The following is a 19,013-nucleotide window of genomic DNA, read 5'->3' on the forward strand; positions in this document are numbered from 1 at the left end:
ACATTTTACCTTTGATGACTCTGGTGACCTGACCTTTGAACTGACCTAAAAAATAACCACATCGCCTTCATCCTTGTTTTGGACGTTCTTTCGAATGCCACTTACCGGGTGTTGTTAAGTGGCCTAGAAGTCGAGTAAGAAATGGGAATACAACCCCCCCCCCCCCCCAGCAGGGCGTGGACATCCAGGACCCCCAGCGGGGCGCGGGTTAATGCCGTCAATGAGCGCAGTTCGGTATTTCAGTGAGTGACGCGGAGGGCGGGTGTCGGTCGGCTGGTGGCTCCGGTATGGCGGCCCGGCAGCTGACGGCGCTCTGGCTGCTCTGCGGCACGGCGGCGCTCTGTGGCGCTCAGGAGCCGCGCCGGCTGGCGCTCACTGACCCGTGCACGCTGCGACACACGTGCAGCGAGTGTCTGCAGACGCCTGCCTGCGCCTGGTGCGCCCAGCCGGTGAGTCCGACAGCTGACAGCTGACCGTCTGACAGCTGACAGCTGACAGCTGACTCGGCGGCACTCTGACAGCTGACAGCTGACCTGACTCGGCGGTCCTCTGACAGCTGACAGCTGACCTGACTCGGCGGTCCTCTGACAGCTGACAGCTGACCTGACTCGGCGGTCATCTGACAGCTGACAGCTGACAGCTGACTCGGCGGTCCTCTGACAGCTGACCTGACTCGGCGGTCCTCTGACAGCTGACAGCTGACAGCTGACTCGGCGGTCCTCTGACAGCTGACAGCTGACCTGACTCGGCGATCCTCTGACAGCTGACAGATGACCTGACTCGGCGGTCCTCTGGCAGCTGACAGCTGACCTGACTCGGCGGTCCTCTGACAGCTGACAGCTGACAGCTGACTCGGCGGTCCTCTGACAGCTGACAGCTGACCTGACTCGGCGGTCCTCTGACAGCTGACAGCTGACCTGACTCGGCGGTCCTCTGACAGCTGACAGCTGACCCGACTCGGCGGTCCTCTGACAGCTGACAGCTGACCTTACTCGGCGGTCCTCTGACAGCTGACAGCTGACAGCTGACTCGGCGGTCCTCTGACAGCTGACAGCTGACAGCTGACTTGGCGGTCCTCTGACAGCTGACAGCCGACCTGACTCGGCGGTCCTCTGACAGCTGACAGCCGACCTGACTCGGCGGTCCTCTGACAGCTGACAGCTGACCTGACTCGGCGGTCCTCTGACAGCTGACAGCTGACAGCTGACTTGGCGGTCCTCTGACAGCTGACAGCTGACCTGACTCGGCGGTCCTCTGACAGCTGACAGCTGACCTGACTCGGCGGTCCTCTGACAAATGACCTGGCCTGATCCGGCGGTCCTCTCACAGCTGATCTGACGAGGCCTGGATGGAGGTTGTAAATGACATTTGACCGGGGGTTCTCTGACACCAGGGCCTCGTTTCATAAAGCGAGTCCGTAAATTACGCCGGTTTTTGGGCTTGTATTGCAAGCGCATGTAAAGCGATAACTTTAACCCTCGCATGTGTGCGGCGTTTGCCAGCTTCTAATGTGTAGGGGGGGGGGGGTCGGTTGGACCCCCCCTTGCCGTTTGGCCCCTGATCGAGCTAGAGCTTCGCGGAAAAAACGACCGTGTTGCCCGTGACGAGAGGAAGCCGATGATACCCAATTTTAAGGTCCTAGGTCATTGATTGACCTTCCAGGTCAGGTCAATGACCCAAAGTCGGGAAAATCGGGACCTGTTAGAAAGTCGTTAAGTGTGGCTGCTAAGGGGTTTTTCGGGGTGCTGATCACGAATATCGTGTTAGTTTTGATCACAGATGATGTCTTGAAGCATTTAGACCAGGTCGGGTCAGGTCAGGTCAGGTCAACCAGTAGGCGTCGTGACGGGTATTCGTAGTACGTGTCAACCGCCTCTGACAGCTTCGTAACATGTTACGAAGTCACCAAAACTACTTCGTAAATGTTCAAATGGTTGCTAAATTCGAATTCAGCTCCAAAAACTAGCCTAGAAACATGTACAACTCGAAAAAGTGACCCGAGGTCACCCGAGGTCACCAAAGGTCAATGACCTGACCTGACCTTCAGGTGACCTTGACACACACGGCAGTAACATCAAATCACATGTTGGAACGTTTGAAACCACGAAAAGCTTGCAAACACGCGGCTAGTGCGAGCCGACATACGCGAAATCGCGATTCCGGCCAAACATGGTCTCGGAAAAGAGGTCACAGGTCAAAGGTCATTTGGGTCAGGGTCATGAAATTTTCAGGGTAGGTGTAAAATTGATCAATGCGAGGGTACTGAAAGTTTCGTCGCGATCGGCCGCTTTTTACGCGAGTTATTCGCGAAAAACCATGGGGGGGGTCCATCCGACCCCCCCCCCCCCCTACACATGCGAGGGTTAATTTCCCCTTCTCTCTTCTGTTCTTGCTTGCAAGATAAATAACTTCAACAATTCAAACTATCGTCATCGCTTCACATGCACTTGCAATACAAGACCAAAAACCGGCGTAAGCTACGGACTCGCTTTATGAAACGGGGCCTAGGTGCGCACCTGTTTTGGATGTCAAGCCCAAAAGCTCCACGTACATCTATCTCTCACTCTATAGATCTTCTTTCCTTCTCGGCAATGCGATCTCGCATCTGCAGACCTAGTTTAAGTAGCCACCAGCTGAGGGTGGGTGAACTGTGCGCTGGCCGTAACTACTGCCGGTCGGCAGCCGGCAGGACGGCCGCCGGTAGGGCCATCTGCTCTCCGGCGTCTGACCCGAGCCCGCCGCCACCCGCCAGGACTTTGTGACGGCGAGCAACACGTCTGTGCAGCGGTGTAGCCGCGAGCAGGCGTTCCACAGCGGGGAGCTGAGCTGCGCCGCAGAGTATCTCAGCACCTGGGCCAACCAGGTGACGGTGCTGCGCCACCTGCCGCTGAGCAGCGCGCTGCCCGCCACCACGGCCGCCGACGCCATCCAGATCGCGCCGCAGCACGTGCGGCTGGCGCTGCGCGTCAGCGAGCCGCAGCCGGTGGCCGTGCAGTTCGCGCTGGCTCCCAACTACCCGATCGACCTGTACTACCTGATGGACCTCAGCAAGTCAATGGAGGACGACAAGGACAAGCTCTCCACGCTGGGCAACCTGCTGGCGCAGGAGATGCGGCAGCTCACCTCCAACTTCCGGCTGGGCTTCGGCAGCTTCGTCGACAAGGTGGTGATGCCCTATGTCAGCACCGTGCCCAAAAAGTAAGTGCTCTACAAATAGCCGTATTTCTCGGCCTTTAGCTCACGTGTGACCGCGTGCGTATGACGACTGTCATTGTAGTTTCATCGATTTCATAAAAAACGTGACTTACAGCGATTCATTTAATAGAACGTGTCACAATACCGACATTAACTCGGTTTTCACTGATAATTTGACCTGTGCCTCTTCGGAACGAAAGCGTGTTCTCTCTTCACTTAGATCAATGCAAATCGGTAGGAACTGAACTTTTGTCGACTTATCAGAAACCTCGCTGTACAAAGACATAGCTAAGTCCCACTGGCAGGCTGTTTCCAAGATTCCTCTAGCATAGGTACTCACTAGTGATGTCAATTACAAAAAATCGGAATACCGATACCAAACCAAATACCAACCAAAACCGTGAGGAAATACCGAAACCGAACCAACCTTGGAACATGAGGCAAATACCAAATTTATACCAATTTCTCAGCCTCTTATACATAAGTGAGGGTTCATAATACCAACAAAATACCAAATATATTAGGACTGAAATACCTAATACCAAGTTGGTATCGGTTTGGTATCGGTATACCAAAAGGTTGGTATCCGCTTGGTAGCTCTTGAACTCTTCTTTTGAAAAGGTCGTTATCAAAATTGACCTCAGGTCAACGGTTTAGCCTCCAGAAGGCAAACACTCCAAAAATAGCTGTTTTTTCGAAAAGTGTTTTTCGACAATAACTTTCGACAACAAAAAGCCACGACATTTCTATTGCCAGAATCGTGTTCCTCTCGCCGAGACGCGTCGAATGAACTATAATTTAACCTTGAAAGGTCAACTTGAAAATTTGACCTCAGGTCAAGGTCATGACCTGACCGGAAAAGGTCATGTTGCATATCAGTCGATGCGTCTCGGCAAAACAAACACAATGAGACCATCCCCATCGTTCTATCTCTTTCCAACCGCGAGTTATTGGCAAAAATCTGTTTGTAGCCTCAAATGACCTCGGATGACCTTTCTAGAGACTATCAGCAAAAATGACACCTTGGTCATCACGGGTGGTCCAAATCATTGTGATTCTGAAATACTTGGACTGTTCCTATGCGTACACACGGATCTAGAGGCATTTTCATTTTTCTCCATTGACTTGTAATGGAAAGGTCACGCCACTGACCTGACCTTAGGTCACGGATATAAAAAAAAAAATCCGAGATAAATTCAAAATTTTCAAACACGTCATCCATGGCACTTCTTGTTTGATTCCACATCAGCCTGAGTAAAAATGGCAAAGAAAATATCGAGCAGTTTTCATTTTACAGCGAGTCTCAAGTAGCCGCACGTTACGGTATGCTGTTCAGTGAGCGGTGCTGTGGTTTGTGCTGATTGCGTTTGTTGTTGCTGTCGTGGCACCTTCTAAAGGCTGCTGGAGCCGTGCGACAGCTGTATTCCGCCGTACGGATACCAGAACCAAATGGCGCTCACTGCCGACACCGCGGCGTTCGAAGTGAGTCCTCGGGAGTCCATCGGTCTGAGCGCCGCCGGCCCGCCCCCGACGCTGCAGGCGCCGGCACTGCCAGTCGGACTAACAAAACAACCACTCACACAAAGCTTCCTCGCACTTGGCCTCCCCATCCTGCTGTACGTGTATGCATGCATGTGCCTACATAAAGAGTGGCTTCATCTGGTCCATTTATCGTGAAGTCTCTCGTCGTGTACCTAACCTCGTTACTCGTTTGAGTAATCCTTTAGCCCACGAGCCGCTGGGAGGGACATGAAGTTGCCCCCCCCCCCCTTACATTTTATGTGATATCTCCGAAACCTGATAAGATATAAGCTTTAAATAGATACCTAGGCCATATTTGAGGAATGTTTGGTGGTTGCAGCGCTGAAGATGACGTCACAGCGACGTCATTAAGTTTTGCTGTTTTTCGATATTTGGTGTTTTTGATGTCACTGAGCATGAAGCGTAAAGGTAAATGAACATTATAGCACACCGTTTGAAGTGTATTACTCAGTTGCATCTGTGCAAAATATGACTCATACACCCCGCCATTTGCGGATATTCTGTGACGAAACTAAGAAACACCAATCTACAATCTACGTATTATTTGACTTCTGACGTCAATGTGACGTCATTTTTAATGAACTGGATACAATTTTTTTGCAAATCTGCGCTTACTTATTCAGGAACATGTGTGCAAAGTTTCGCTTATCTATCTCTTCGCTTTGCGACGATATTAGCGGAGAAGTAAAGGGGGCAACAGGCTCCCCCCAGCGGCCTGCGCGGGTGGCGCGGAGTAAAGGGGGCAACAGGCTCCCCCTAGCGGCCCGCGCGGGTGGCGCGGGGGCCAGGTGGCAACAGGCTCCCCCTAGCGGCCCGCGCGGGTGGCGCGGGGGCCAGGTGGCAACAGGCTCCCCCCAGCGGCCCGCACGGGTGGCGCGGGGGCCAGGTGGCAACAGGCTCCCCCTAGCGGCCCGCGCGGGTGGCGCGGGGGCCAGGTGGCAACAGGCTCCCCCCAGCGGCCTGCGCGGGTGGCGCGGAGGCCAGGTGGCCGCCGGGGTAACTCTGCAGGGGCCGTCCTCTGCAGAAGTCAGACTTTGCTAATACGCATGGTGAGCATGGGTGAAACTTTGACATCACCATTGGGGTCCCAAACGTCCAAGGGGGCCTCCATTTAGTGGGGGCCTCCAAGCAATTAGGGGCCTCCAATTGCGGAAGCGGTAATTTACGAGCCACGCCAGGGCCTCCTCTAAGAAATTTTCATTGGGGGACCAGAGGCTCAGAAGCCAAACATGGGGTACCCCCAAATCCAGTTTTCTCATCGGATTTAGGCCACTTATTTTTCGTCACAGCTCTGATGCCATGATTTTTTTTTAATATCGATAAAGAAATGGTAGGTCACCTGACCCTACTGGTGGATCCAGGCCAGCAGGGTGACATTGTATGTAAATATCCCCCGCGGCATCCGAAATCGACAAAAATTTCTGGCTTTTTCACTTTTGACAATAAAACACAATGCCTTTATAATAGAAAAAAAAAATTAACGGCACAGCATTGCGCAAGGAATCTAGCCGTAAGCCGACCCCAGAAAGTGTGAGGGTTAACCTTCGCCGGCACCTGGGGGGAGGGTCGCCACCCCCAAGTTAGTTTTTCTGCTCTACACTTAACATTTTTAAAGCTAGAAACCTGATTTTCTTTGTATAGCTGCTTTTCTATCTTTTCTCAGCGTCCATTGAAAATTTCAAGCTTCTGCGGCATTTGGGTTTGGAGATATGACCTTGTTCTTCAGGTCATGTCATGTCCTAAATGACGAATACTCAATATCTTGCGATGGCTATGGGCCTTGTGAGCTTTTGACACGCTGATTTCGGCTTTTTTTTTTGCCAGTCTTACCTCCCACCTATCATTGAACATGTTGTTCTGCGATGTACAGATGTCAGAGTCAGGGTCAAGGTCAACCTAGGTCATCTAAAATTATTGCGCTTTAGGCAAGCTGAATTTACTTTTCGTGAAGTTTCTTTGACTGTATGTTTAGTAAAAGCTTCTCAGTTCATGATCAAGTGTAATAGGGACACACAAACCGATCTGTGCACACATCAGTACATACACAGACATACACAGACATACAAACACATATCATTGACCTTGACCTAACTTGACGTGAAATGACCACAGCCAGCAAATTAGTCGGATAGTGTGGCAAAGAGCTGTTCTAGCTCGCTTGGCACTAATACGGCAGCGTCATCGGTATATGATGGGTTGGCCCGCTGCTTGTGTAGGTATCTTATTCGACATCACCACAATTTATTCAAACAAAATTTTAAGCTTCGCAGTCAAGAGCAACATATTTTTTGGGAAGAGACGAATCCAATGATACCAAATTTTACCTCATCAGGCAGTCATTGACCTTCCAGCTCAGGTCAAACTAAAGAACGTTGCTGTTTGGGGTCACCGTTGCCCGTTGGAATATCACGTGCGCTGCTCATCATGTACCGATGACGCTGCCGTATTGTGGTGCCAAGCCAGCTAGAACCTCTTTGTCACACTATCCGACTAGGTTTTTGCTGGCTGTGGTCATTTCAGGTCAAGTTAGCTCAAGGTCAATGACATGTGTTTGTATGTCTGTGTGTGTCTGTGTGTACGAGTATACTGATGTGTGCACCGACTGTGAATGTGTCCATATTACATGAGATCATGAACTGAGAAGCTTTTGCCAAAAATACAGTCAAAGAAACTTCACGAAAGTAAATTCAGCTTGCCTAAAACGCAATATTTTTAGACGACCTAGGTTGACCTTGACCCTGACCCTGGCATCTCTACATCATTGAACAACATGTTCCATGATAGGTGGGAGGTAAGACTGACAAAAAAGGCCGAAATCAAGGTGTCAAAAGCTCACAAGACCCAACGCCAACGCAAGATATTGGGTATTTGTCATTTGGGTTATGACATTACCTGAAGAATAAGGTCATATCTCCGAAACCAAAAACCACAGAAACTTGAAATTTTCAGTGGACGCTAAAAAAGGATAGAGCAGCAGCTATACGAAATATCCGACTTCTGGCAATCAAAATGTTTAGTGCAGAGCAGAAAAAACTACCTAGGTCGGGGTGGGGGGTGTGGCAACCACTGCCCCCCCCCCCCCACCATGTGCGGACGAGGATTACCTAAGTATATGATTTCAAGCTTTTACGACTAGACATCTTAATTCAAGGTAGGTACGTTTTTCTCGAAAACTCGAAAAAAACTCGAAACGAAAACAATAAACGACTAGTAGCCGAAAAACGTACCTACCTTGAATTACCTAAGTAATTTGAATATCAGGAAAATAATTTATTAAATCAGGTATTCCAACAGAGTCCCGCTTTTTTATAGGTGACCTCCGATTTGTGTTGCATCTAAGTTACCCAGGGGGCCTCTTATTTGTAATTGTAGGTACAGTACAGAGAGCCTCCTACTTCGACTACTTGCACAGAGAGCCTCCTAGCGTACATACGGCTAAGCTTCTACAGCGCCGGTCTCTTGTACGTACAGAGAGCCTCCTACTGTTACAGAGGGCCTCCTATTTGTCTAGGGGGCCTCCTATTGGTTAACGGCGCCTCCTATTTGTCCAAGCGGCCTCCTATTCGTCTATGGGACCTCCTATTTGTCCAGGAGGCCTCCTGTTTCTCCAGAAGGTCCCCTATTTATCCAGGGGGCTTCTATTTTCCAGGGGGCCTCCTCTTTATCTAGGGGGCCTCCTACGTGTTCAGGGGCCTCCTATTTGTCCAGGGGCCTCCTATTTGTCCAGGGGTCTTTTATTCGACTAGGAGTCTCATATTTGTGCAGGGGCCTCCTATTTGTCCAAGGGTCTCCTACTTGTCCCGGGGCCTCCTTTTTTTAAGGGACTCCTTTTTGTTAAGGGAGCCTTCTATTTGTCCAGGGGGCCTCCTATTCGTACAGAGAGCCTCTAGCTCCTACTTGTCCATGGAGCCTCCTATTTGTTCAAGAGGTCCCCTATTTGTCCAGGGGGCCTCCTATTTGTCCAAGGGACCTGTTATTTTTCTAGGGGGCCTCTTTGCCCAAGAGGCCTCCTATTTGTCCAGCGTGCCTCCTACATGTTCAGGGGGCCTCCTATTTGTCCAAGGGGCCTCCTATTGGTTAAAGTAGCCTCTTATTTTCCAAGCGGCCTCCTATTTATCCAGAGGGCTCCTATTTTTAGGGGGCCTCCTCTTTATCCAGGGTGCCTCCTTGTTCAGGGGGCCTCTTAATTGTCCAGGGGCCTCCTTTTGTGAAAGGGGCCTCCTATTTGTCCAGGGGGCCTCCTTTTGTGAAAGGGGCCTCCTTTTTGTCTAGGTCTAGGACCTTCTATTTGTCCAGGGGGCCTCCTATTTTTGCAGGGGCCTCCTATTTGTACAGAGGGCCTCCTACTTGTCCATGGGGCCTCCTATTTGTCCAGGGGCCTCCTTTTGTGAAAGGGGCCTCCTGTTTGTCTAGGTCTAGGACCTCCTATTTGTCCAGGGGGCCTCCTATTTTTGCAGGGGGGCCTCCTATTTGTACAGAGGGCCTCCTACTTGTCCATGGGGCTTACTATTTGTCTAGGGGCCTCTTATTTGTCTAGGGCCTCCTATTTGTCCAGGAGGCCTCCTACTTGTCCAGAGAGCCTCCTATTTCTCCAGGGGACTTCCTGTTTTCCGGGGGCCTCCTACTTGTTCAGGGGGCCTCCTACTTGTTCAGGGGGCCTCCTTGTTCAGGGGGCCTCCTACTTGTTCAGGGGGCCTCCTATTTGTCCAACAGGGCCTCCGATTTGTCCAAGGGGCCTCCTATTTAAACAGAGAACCTTTTATATGAATATCGGACCTCCGTTTGCAAAGTAGCTGATGCGTCTCGGGGGCCTCCACTATTGGGGTCCCAAAATGACAATTGGGGTCCCAAATGTTCGCATTGGGGTCCCACATGGGACCTCGAAAGTATACAAAGTTACACCCATGATGGTGAGCGGGTGGCAACTAACAAGCTCTATTCCAATGGGTGCTGCCAGTATGTGCGTAGGGAGAACGACCGTCTTGGCATGCGAATAATGACTCTAATATCAACAGCGTGCGCCTCAACTCGTGGTGTCTAACATAAATCAAGTTCAAGGAAAAAAGCTGTCTGCTCTTCATCTTCGAACTGTGTAATAGGTCATATATTTGATAATAAAATGACCATTTGTTCAAAATTCTAAAAATTGTCAAGAGTTACAAAAAACACTTGAATATATTTCGGAGGCGTTTCATCATCGATTCGTGATAAACATTTATAGCGCCTCTTGTATAAAAGGTCAATGCAATATTGCCATCAATGAAATATTGATGCAAGACTTAAATGCGAATGCTTCCGAATTGGCATGGGTTATTTTTCAGAACAAATTCTGGAACGCTGTTTAATTCTTGTTGAATAATTTGCACTACTTATACATAGGTATCGTTTATCGTCCACACGTACCAAACCACATGCTTTGAAGTTAACCACCCACTCTATTCAGCTCGTATTCACTATCCATGGACCAATGTTCATGTCTATGAAGCATCAGTCAGCAATGGTTGGGTGTGCTCTCTATTCTCTAACACGCTGCAGCGGGTGTGGCCGACTGTGGTGGACAGGCGCGGCGCACGGGCGGGCGTGTACTGGGCTGTGCTGGCCGGGCTGTGGGACTGCGCTGTGCTGGCCGGGCTGGGTGACTGGGCTGTGCTGGCCGGGCTGTGGGACTGGGCTGTGCTGGCCGGACTGTGCTGACTGCGCTGTGTGGCTGGCTGGGCTGTGCTGGCCGGGCTGCGTATTCGCCAAGTGTATTACACGAATCGGCCGACTAATAGCGTGCCTCTTGAGTGACGTCAGCGTGGCGTCATAGTTCGGTCCTCGCCCTTGGTGGCGTCTATTGAAGCTAGGTTTGAAATTAAGGACATTTAAGCTACTGCGAATTTGTAGTCGCCGTGGCGAAGTGGTTAGAGTATCGGACTGGTGATATGGAGGTAGGTGGTTCGAATCCACTCGGCGACTTCAATTTTCGTGTCATCTGTCATCTGTCATTGTGCGTTTCTTTTTTATACATTTGCAACGGCGTGCACCTAAGAATTCAGAGGTAGGCATTCTTCTAATGAATATGTTGCATAAGAGAAATATTTGCAGTCCATCCTATTGGTTCGGTTTCGGTATTTTCCAATGGTCTTTGTTTGTATTTGGTTTGGTATCGGTTTTCTGACTTTTTGTTCTGTGGTTGACATCACTAATGCATAGTGCATACTATGCGAACGTAGCCAATGGAAAGACAAATGGTGCTGGGCGATGGCCATTGATCAATATTTCTCACTGCCAATGGGTGATAGCACGCAGCTCCTGCTGGATATGACAGGGGCGGCGCTGACCTTTTGAAAGTAGATGGGCACTTGGCAAGGTAAAGTACCTAAAAGTAGCGAAAACTAAGATGAAAGGTAAAAATCGCACGCTGGTGAGCAGGCTATTAGATAGTTTTTCGTGTAAGAATCACCATGCACAAAAAAAGTTCGGCATAGCTGTTAGCGTAATCACGGGACGAGATTATCAATTTCCAGCCGTCAAAAGAGCGTCATCTATAGAAGCTATGCCCTAACTATAACTTTTACATTTCAGCCGCCAGGGGATACCTAAATCCCCTTGCTTGGAATCTAGTTAAAGTCAAAAAGATTTATATTAGACGTTTATGAAGATAACTTGGGACTGATTGTTAACCCTCGCCCTGGCAGGGCATTTTTCATAACACGGCCTGGCAGGGGGGGGGGGGGTCGATGCGACCCCCCCCCCTCGCGATTGGCTCCTATGGCACCTAGAAACACCAAATTTGGTAGGTAGGTGGGCCCCCGGGAGTTCTCGCCCCTGTGCAAATTTGGTTGCTCTAGGTCAATATTTAGGGGGGTTTTGGGGGGTATAAATGTAAAAATTTCGCTAAAAACAGGTCAAAAGTTTTTCGCTTATAACTTTTGATCTAATTAAGATAGAGCAAAAAGAAAAGCACCAGTGAACTCCGCACGTCAAGGCGCGTCGAATGATATACTTTTTAGCTTGCTTAAGTGTACTTAAAGTTTTTCTTAAATTTTAAGTAAACTTAAGTTAATAAATTAAGTTCAAGTTAACCAAATTGCATCATATCGCATATCATTCGATTCGGCTGATCACCAGGAACACAATGATACCATTTTTTAAGCTCTAGCGTCATTATGTGCCAAGTTATTGGCAAAAACGTCATTTGACCTCAGTTGACCTCATTTGACCTGACCCATGGATAAGTACACCAAACAAAGAAGCACCAAGTGACCTGCTGTTAAGTACCGTGGTTTCAAAGCACAAAAGTGATAGAACGAAGTGGATATCTCCAGTATTTTCCGAATTTAGTATTTTCCCATAGGCTTAACATTACGACATAATGACCTCTAACTGACCTCAGATCAGTGACCTCAAAAAAGCCGGACTATATGTTATACAACTCGGTGAACTTAGCACATCCTGAAAGTTTGAAGGAAATCAGTCGAAAACTGTGAGTTGGACAGGTGCAAAAAGAAAATTGAAATTTGACCATGACCTTGTACCGGTTTTTCTGACCTGGTGACCTGACCCAAGGTCACCCGGACCTGAAATTTTCAGGTCATATGTAAAAAGGTTGCCCCATAGGCTGTGCCAAATTTGGCGGCGCTGCGCGCCGCCGTTTTTACGCTATCCTCGAAAAACCTTAGGGGGGGGGGGGGGGTCGCATCGACCCCCCCCTGCCAGGGCGAGGGTTAAGTTGCATGCTCACGGCGAGCTGTCATCAAGTTATCTCTATACATGTCTTATCTGATCGATGAAATAATACAGGAATCCGTTGTCATTCGAGTGTGTTTCATAATAGCTCTTCCGACTTTGACGAATATCGACAGTACCGTAACAAAATTGGTAGTTCAGGTATAGACCGCAACTGCAGTTCTTTTGCAACATATTCCTTAATCAGATGAATACTTGTCATAGATTTATTGAGCGTAAGATATTGGCGTGCGAATGTAGGGGCCAAAAATGCGTGTCTACGACCGACTTCTTTATAAGAGAAAAGAACCGCTAAAGCAGGAATCGATCCACCGACCTTTCGATCACTACACCGAGACTCTAACCACTCGGCTACGACGACACATGAAGTCATGATTAGCCATATACAATTGCAAAAAAGTCTCAACTCAAATCTAGCCTCAATGCATGCATTGTCGCGTCGGATGGCTATGACGTCGCACTAGAGATGTCGCTAGTTGGTGGGCCGATTCGTGTAATACACTTGGCGAATACGCGGCCGGGCTGTGGGACTGGGCTGTGCTGGCCGGGCTGTGCTGACTGCGCTGTGTTGCCCGGGCTCAGTCTGGAGCAGCCGTGTACGGGCTGCGCGGCGCCCTACGGATACCACAACGACCTGCCTCTCACCAGGAGCACCGACCTATTCGCGGTGAGCACCGACCTGTTCGCGGTGAGCACCGACCTGTTCGCGGTGAGCACCGACCTTTTCGCGGTGAGCACCGACCTTTTCGCGGTGAGCGCGCCGGTGCGCCGGCGGACTGGCAACCGACAGTGCTCAATTACTGCTGTGAAACTATCGTGCTACCATACCCTTCATCCGGATGGGGGAGGGGGGGGGCCACTCCCCAGGGCTTTTTTCGTGTGTAATGGAAATCGCAGTATGCTAACATCATGTGTAATAATTTCGCCACAGGTCACCTAAGGTAGGGTCACCACAAGTTAACATGCCTCTAAAATTTTTGCGAATCTTTCATTAGTACAGCTAATCTCCTTTAACTTCCAAACTCGGCGAGTTTCATGAACGTATCAATACTAACAAATTACATTTCTCGGATTTTTTTTTACATCTGTGACCTGGGACCAGGTCAGATTTGTGACTTCACCTATATCAGGCGACAGGGAAAGAAACACTAGCGTCCGGCTTTAAGAAGAAGCGTCAGCACTACAAGATACTTATAAGCTGATGACCCACCCTGCCTATCGCAATGGGCAGGGGGCAGCTGATGGCAGACGGTCGCTCAATAGGTCATTCTAGGTCATGAAAGGCCACCAGCAATTTTTGACACTAATTTTTGATGGGGACGTTGCAGGGCGATGAAATAACCGTCCGCTGGAGTGTTTTCCAGTCATCAATTTGAATCGATGGATATGCATCATGCCTCATTTCCGGTCAGGTTATGATCTTGAACTGGGTTCAAATTTGCTGTTTACTTATTCAGTTAAACTTATACATAGTTACCTGATTCAATGCGTCTTGACGAGAGAAGCACGATGATGGCAAAATAAAATAACCCGCGCCGTGCTGGTGGCCTGTGTTTTCCGTGCCGTGCTGGGGGGGGGGGGGGTGTTTTCACGACCTCATCTAACTCGGCTCCTGTTCCACGTAGCGACACGCGGTAAGCGGCTATGGAAAGAGCGTCAAAAATAATGACGGAAACAGCTCGGCAATTTTTAAGGTCAGGTCAAAGGTCAGGCCACCAGAGGTCACCAAAGGTCAACTTTTATTCATTTCAAGTTTCAACATTTTTGGAAACTGCCAACGGCCAACTCGGGAACCAATAGAGCTACAGCGCCGCGGAAAAGCGCATTCGACAGCCCTTTTTTACAGACTTTTCTGGGCTTGGTTCTCAAATTTGACCTCAGGTCAACGGTTTAGCCTCCAGTGGGCAAGAAACTCTAAATATAGCCATTTTCACGAAAATTAGCACAAACTTTTGACTCAAGAGAGCCGCGACATTACTTTTGGCAGCACCATCGTGTTTATCTCGTTGAGACGCGACGAATGTACTATTTGTTGACCTTGAAAGGTAATTTTGAAAATTTGACATCAGGTCAAGGTCATCACATGGCCGGTAAGGGTCATGTTGCATATCAGTCGATTCGTATCGTCGAGCTGAATACATTTGACGTGTTGTACCGCTCTAGCACGTCTCTAGCAAAAGTTATAGCAAAAAAAAAACTGTTGGTGACCGTTCATGACCTGAGATGACCTCAGGGGCACACAGAGAGGTCACAGGTGCATTTTTCCGAATCAGTATCATTTTTACCTATAAACCGATGTTTGAGAAGTTTGGGAACCGCATTCGTCCAAAAAAGGCCCCTTTTAATTTTTTTTTCTCATTAACTTATAATGAAGAAGTCGCAAAAGTGACCTGACCTTAGGTCACAGACATAAAAATCCCGAGATATACAATTTATACATGCTGTTGTTCTTATCAATCGCTGAAAGTTTCAAAGTTGTCGTTCAGTCGATTTAGCTGTTGCGAGCCTTTGAACATTTTCTGATTGACGTGACCTGGTGACTCGATGTTATAGCACATTTTTAGAAGGCAACTGTCCAAAAACGCGACTTTCACCTGACCTGTAAAGTGTAATGTCATCGGTTGCACCCAGGTCAATGAAATTTGGTCACACGGTAGCTCCCGGGTGAGGCTATTGAACGTTGTTTGAGTTCTGAAAATTGGTCGGTAACTTTCCCAGATGCTGGGGGGGGGGGGTGGGAGCGAAACTCCTCTCCAAAGGATTGTTGGGTTCGGTAATAGCCCAGAGGGGCGCGGGCTAAAACGCCTCCCCCATCTTGGCGAAGCTGGCTGGAACGCCCTTCCGGGTATAGGCTTTCTTGCGATGACTTTTATACGAAATTGTTTTGGTAATAATCACTTTGTAAAACAATGTGCTAATGACACTATTGAATTGAATGTCTATTCGGAAGAATCAGCATTTATCATACCACATATCAATTCACAGCCACGTACGAGGAGCCGGGACTGAGCGGCCCGGACTGCGGCGCGGCGGCGCGCTCACCGCTCACCGCTCACCGCTCACCGCTCACCCATCATGCCCTGACCGCGCGCAGACCAAGGTGAGCTCCGCCAAGGTGTCCGGTAACCTGGACGCGCCCGAGGGCGGCTTCGACGCCATCATGCAGGCCATCGTGTGCAAGGAGGAGATCTCGTGGCGCAGCAACGCGCGCCGTCTGCTCGTCTTCTCCACCGACGCCGGCTTCCACTACGCCGGAGACGGCAAGGTCAGGGAACAAGGGTGCCCCAGGGGACAGCTCACTGACCTCCATCTAGGCTAAGTGGCCCGGGGGGGGGGGGGAGCAACGCTAAGTCAGGTCAGCAGCGGGCCGGGGGGGAGCTGCACCACTCGGACGGGTAGAGAGCGTTTTACACGTGGCAGACGTTTCAGTTGAAGCCCTGCATGCAATACAGGTTAGAGGCACCTACATTCATATCGATATGCATGTCTAGATCTACTCAAGGGTGACCCCATGTAGCGGAATCGACTTAGTGGGCTGTGAGTGTGGGCGAACCGTCTTTATCTCAGTATGACTGCAGCCCCAGTCTGTGTCTCTGAGTCTGAGTCTGCGTCTTTGAGTCTGAGTCTGAATCTGAGTCTGTGTCTCTCAGTCTTAGTCTGAGGAGTCTGAGGATCTGATGAGTCTGATTCTCAGTCTGAGGAGTCTGGGTTTGAGTCTCAGTCTGAGTCTGAGGAGTTTGAGTCTGTCTGAGTCTGAATCTGAGGAGCCTGAGTCCAAACTCTGAGTCTCTCTCTGAGTCTGAGGAGTTAACCCTCGCCCGCACATGGGGGGGGGGTTGCCATCCCCCCAGGAAGTTTTTTCTGCTCTGCATGGAATAGTTTTAAAGCTAGAAGCCTGATTTTTCGTAAAACTGCTTCTCTATCCTTTCTCATCGTCCACTGAAAATTTCAAGTTTCTGTGTTTTTTGTTTTGTTTCGCAGATATGATATTGTTCTTCAGGTCACGTCATGACCCAAATGACCAACAACCAATATCTTGCTTTTGCTATGGGTCTTGTAAGCTTTCGACACCTTGATTTCGTTTTTTTTTTGCTAGTCTTACCTCCCACCTATCATGAAACATGTTATTCGACGATGTACAGATGTCAGGGTCAAGGTCAAGGTCAAGGTCAAACTAGGTCATCTAAAAACGTTGCATTTCATGTTAGCTGAATTTACCTTTCGTGAAGTTTTTTTATTGCATTTTTGGTAAAAGCTTCATACTCCATGATCCCATGTAATAGGGACACGCAAATCAATCGGTGCACACATCAGTATACACACAGACATACCAACACATATCATTGACCTTGACCTAACTTGACCTGAAGTGACCACAGCCAGTACAAACCTAGTCGGAAAGTGTGACAAAGAGCTGCTCTAGCTGGCTTGGCACCACAAACGGCAGCGTCATCGGTATATGATGGGCATTGGGCACAACACGCTAGATAGATATTCCAACGGTGTCCCCGAATAGCAACATTTTTTAGTTTGACCTGACCTGGAAGGTCAATGATTGACCTAATGGGGAAAAATTGGGTGCCATTGGATTTGTCTCTTCCCAAAAAATATGTTGGTTTTTGCCGCGAAGCTCTATCTCCAGCAGGAACGAAATGGTGCGGTGGGGTGGGGGGGGGGGTTGGCAACCCCCCCATGTGCGTTCTAGGATTCGAAAATGACATGTGCGGGCGAGGGTTAATGTCCGAGCCTGAGTGTGTGTCTCTGAGTCTGGGTCTGAGTATGTGTCTCTATGTCTGAGTCTGGGTGTGTGTCTCTATGTCTGAGTCTGGGTGTGAGTCTCTATGTCTGAGTCTGAGGAGTCTGAGTCTGAGGAGTCTGAGTCTGAGGAGTCTGAGTCTGAGGAGTCTGAGGAGTCCGAATCTGAGTCTGAGTTTGAGTCTGAGGAGTCTGAATCTGAGTCTGAGTCTGAGTCTGAGGAGTCTGAGGAGTCTGAATCTGAGTCTGAGTCTGAGTCTGAGTCTGAGGAGTCTGAGTCTGAATCTGTCTCTGAGTCCTGGTCTGCTCTGACCGCAGCTGGGCGGCGTGGTGAAGCCCCACGATGGCCTGTGTCACCTGGACGCCGCGGGATCGTACACGCACTCCGAGCTGCTCGACTACCCCAGTGTGTCGCACATCAACCAGAAGGTCGGCCTCAGCTGGATCGGCAGCGCCCTCAGCGCCACTATCAGCTCCGAACATACTGCCCACGCAACAATGCAATGGGCCAAAGCACTGGCATGTAGAGCGAGCGGCACGGCCCCGACTATGGCCGGCGTCAGCCTCAGCACTGAACTGGAGCCAGCTCCGTTCACCGCAAAACAAGGCTGCCCGTGGACGGTGCCCGGCTCAGTCCGAACTTCATTCGGAGGCTGCCCGTGGACGGTGCCTGGCTCAGTCCGAATTTCATTCGGTAGCCTTTAAGAACAGCGAATCATGCACCTAAACTCGTAGTTTTGCTAGCAATATTAATGGCTCCGTTGGGCGTTAGCCGCCAGATGTTGCCCCTGTGACCTCCCCCCCCCATTACTGGCACTGACCTGCACAGGTGAAGGAGAACAGCATCAACCTGATTTTCGCGGTGACGGCCGAGCAGCGTGAGACGTACGACGAGCTGAGCCGCCACATCGAGGCCAGCTCGGCGGGCACCCTGTCCAACGACTCGTCCAACGTCGTCCAGCTGGTGAAGGAGCAGTACGCAGTGAGTACCGGCCGGCCGGCACCGCTCGGCTTCCAGTGACCACAGGGCGGCATGGCCACCGACGCCTCACAGACGCTCCAAAACTGCTCTAAGAAAGAAACTTTTGGTATGATCTGTCCTCGATAAAAGTTCAGCTTGTCTTGTCTCCATATCGTGTATGCCTCTTGCCATACTCTTCGTCTTGCCTCGCTCCATATCCTTCACGTATGCCTCTTCTCACCTTGCTTTCATCTTATGTGCAGACAACTCTCTCTCTCTCCCCCCCCCCTCTCTCTCTCTCTCTCTCTCTCTCTCTCTCTCTCTCTCTCTCTCTCTCTCTCTGTGTGTGTGTCTCTTGCCTCTTTCACTTCTGTTCGCAGGCAATTACGTCGTTTGTGGAGATGAAGGACAACTCCAGTGAGTTTGTGCGCATCCGCTACTACTCGTCGTGTCTGGGCGGTGGGCCGCCGGAGGAGCGCAGTCGCTGCGACGGACTCCGCATCGGCCAGCAGGTCAACTTCACCGCCAGCGTCGAGGTGGGTCGGCCGCCCGGCCGGCCCGCGCCGCCGGGAATGAGCCGCCGCCACATTGCCCGCGGCCGACAGTGGCGTGAACGGTGCTTTGCTGTTCAGAAGCTCGCCTCTGGCATTGGGAGGGAGAAGTAGCGACTCGGAAGCTGCGGGGGCACTGAGTCTCTGGGGTCAATGAGTCACTGGGGTCACTGTGATCACTGAGGTCACTGAGTCACTGGGGTCACTGGGGTCACTGGGGTCACTGAGTCACTGTGATCACTGGGGTCACTGGGGCCACTGAGTCACTGGGGTCACTG

General features: G+C 50.2%; 1 protein-coding gene across 1 annotated transcript in view; it reads left to right on the forward strand.

The window, feature by feature from the left end:
- The window catches only part of LOC122373524 (integrin beta-PS-like), a gene marked incomplete at its 3' end in the record, with an annotated part of 34,023 nt that extends 15,303 nt beyond the window's left edge, over positions 1 to 18,720 (forward strand). The window contains exons 2-8 of the mRNA XM_043351663.1: positions 231 to 449; positions 2,753 to 3,198; positions 13,051 to 13,135; positions 15,563 to 15,733; positions 17,542 to 17,652; positions 18,053 to 18,205; positions 18,565 to 18,720. Of these exons, the coding sequence (XP_043207598.1) occupies positions 288 to 449; positions 2,753 to 3,198; positions 13,051 to 13,135; positions 15,563 to 15,733; positions 17,542 to 17,652; positions 18,053 to 18,205; positions 18,565 to 18,720 (1,284 nt within the window). The remainder of the gene's footprint in view (positions 1 to 230; positions 450 to 2,752; positions 3,199 to 13,050; positions 13,136 to 15,562; positions 15,734 to 17,541; positions 17,653 to 18,052; positions 18,206 to 18,564) is intronic.
- Between the last annotated feature and the right edge of the window lie 293 nt (positions 18,721 to 19,013).

The sequence above is a fragment of the Amphibalanus amphitrite genome, unplaced genomic scaffold (assembly GCF_019059575.1).
Source record: "Amphibalanus amphitrite isolate SeventyFive unplaced genomic scaffold, NRLGWU_Aamphi_draft 001509F_arrow, whole genome shotgun sequence".
NCBI lineage: Eukaryota > Metazoa > Arthropoda > Thecostraca > Balanomorpha > Balanidae > Amphibalanus > Amphibalanus amphitrite.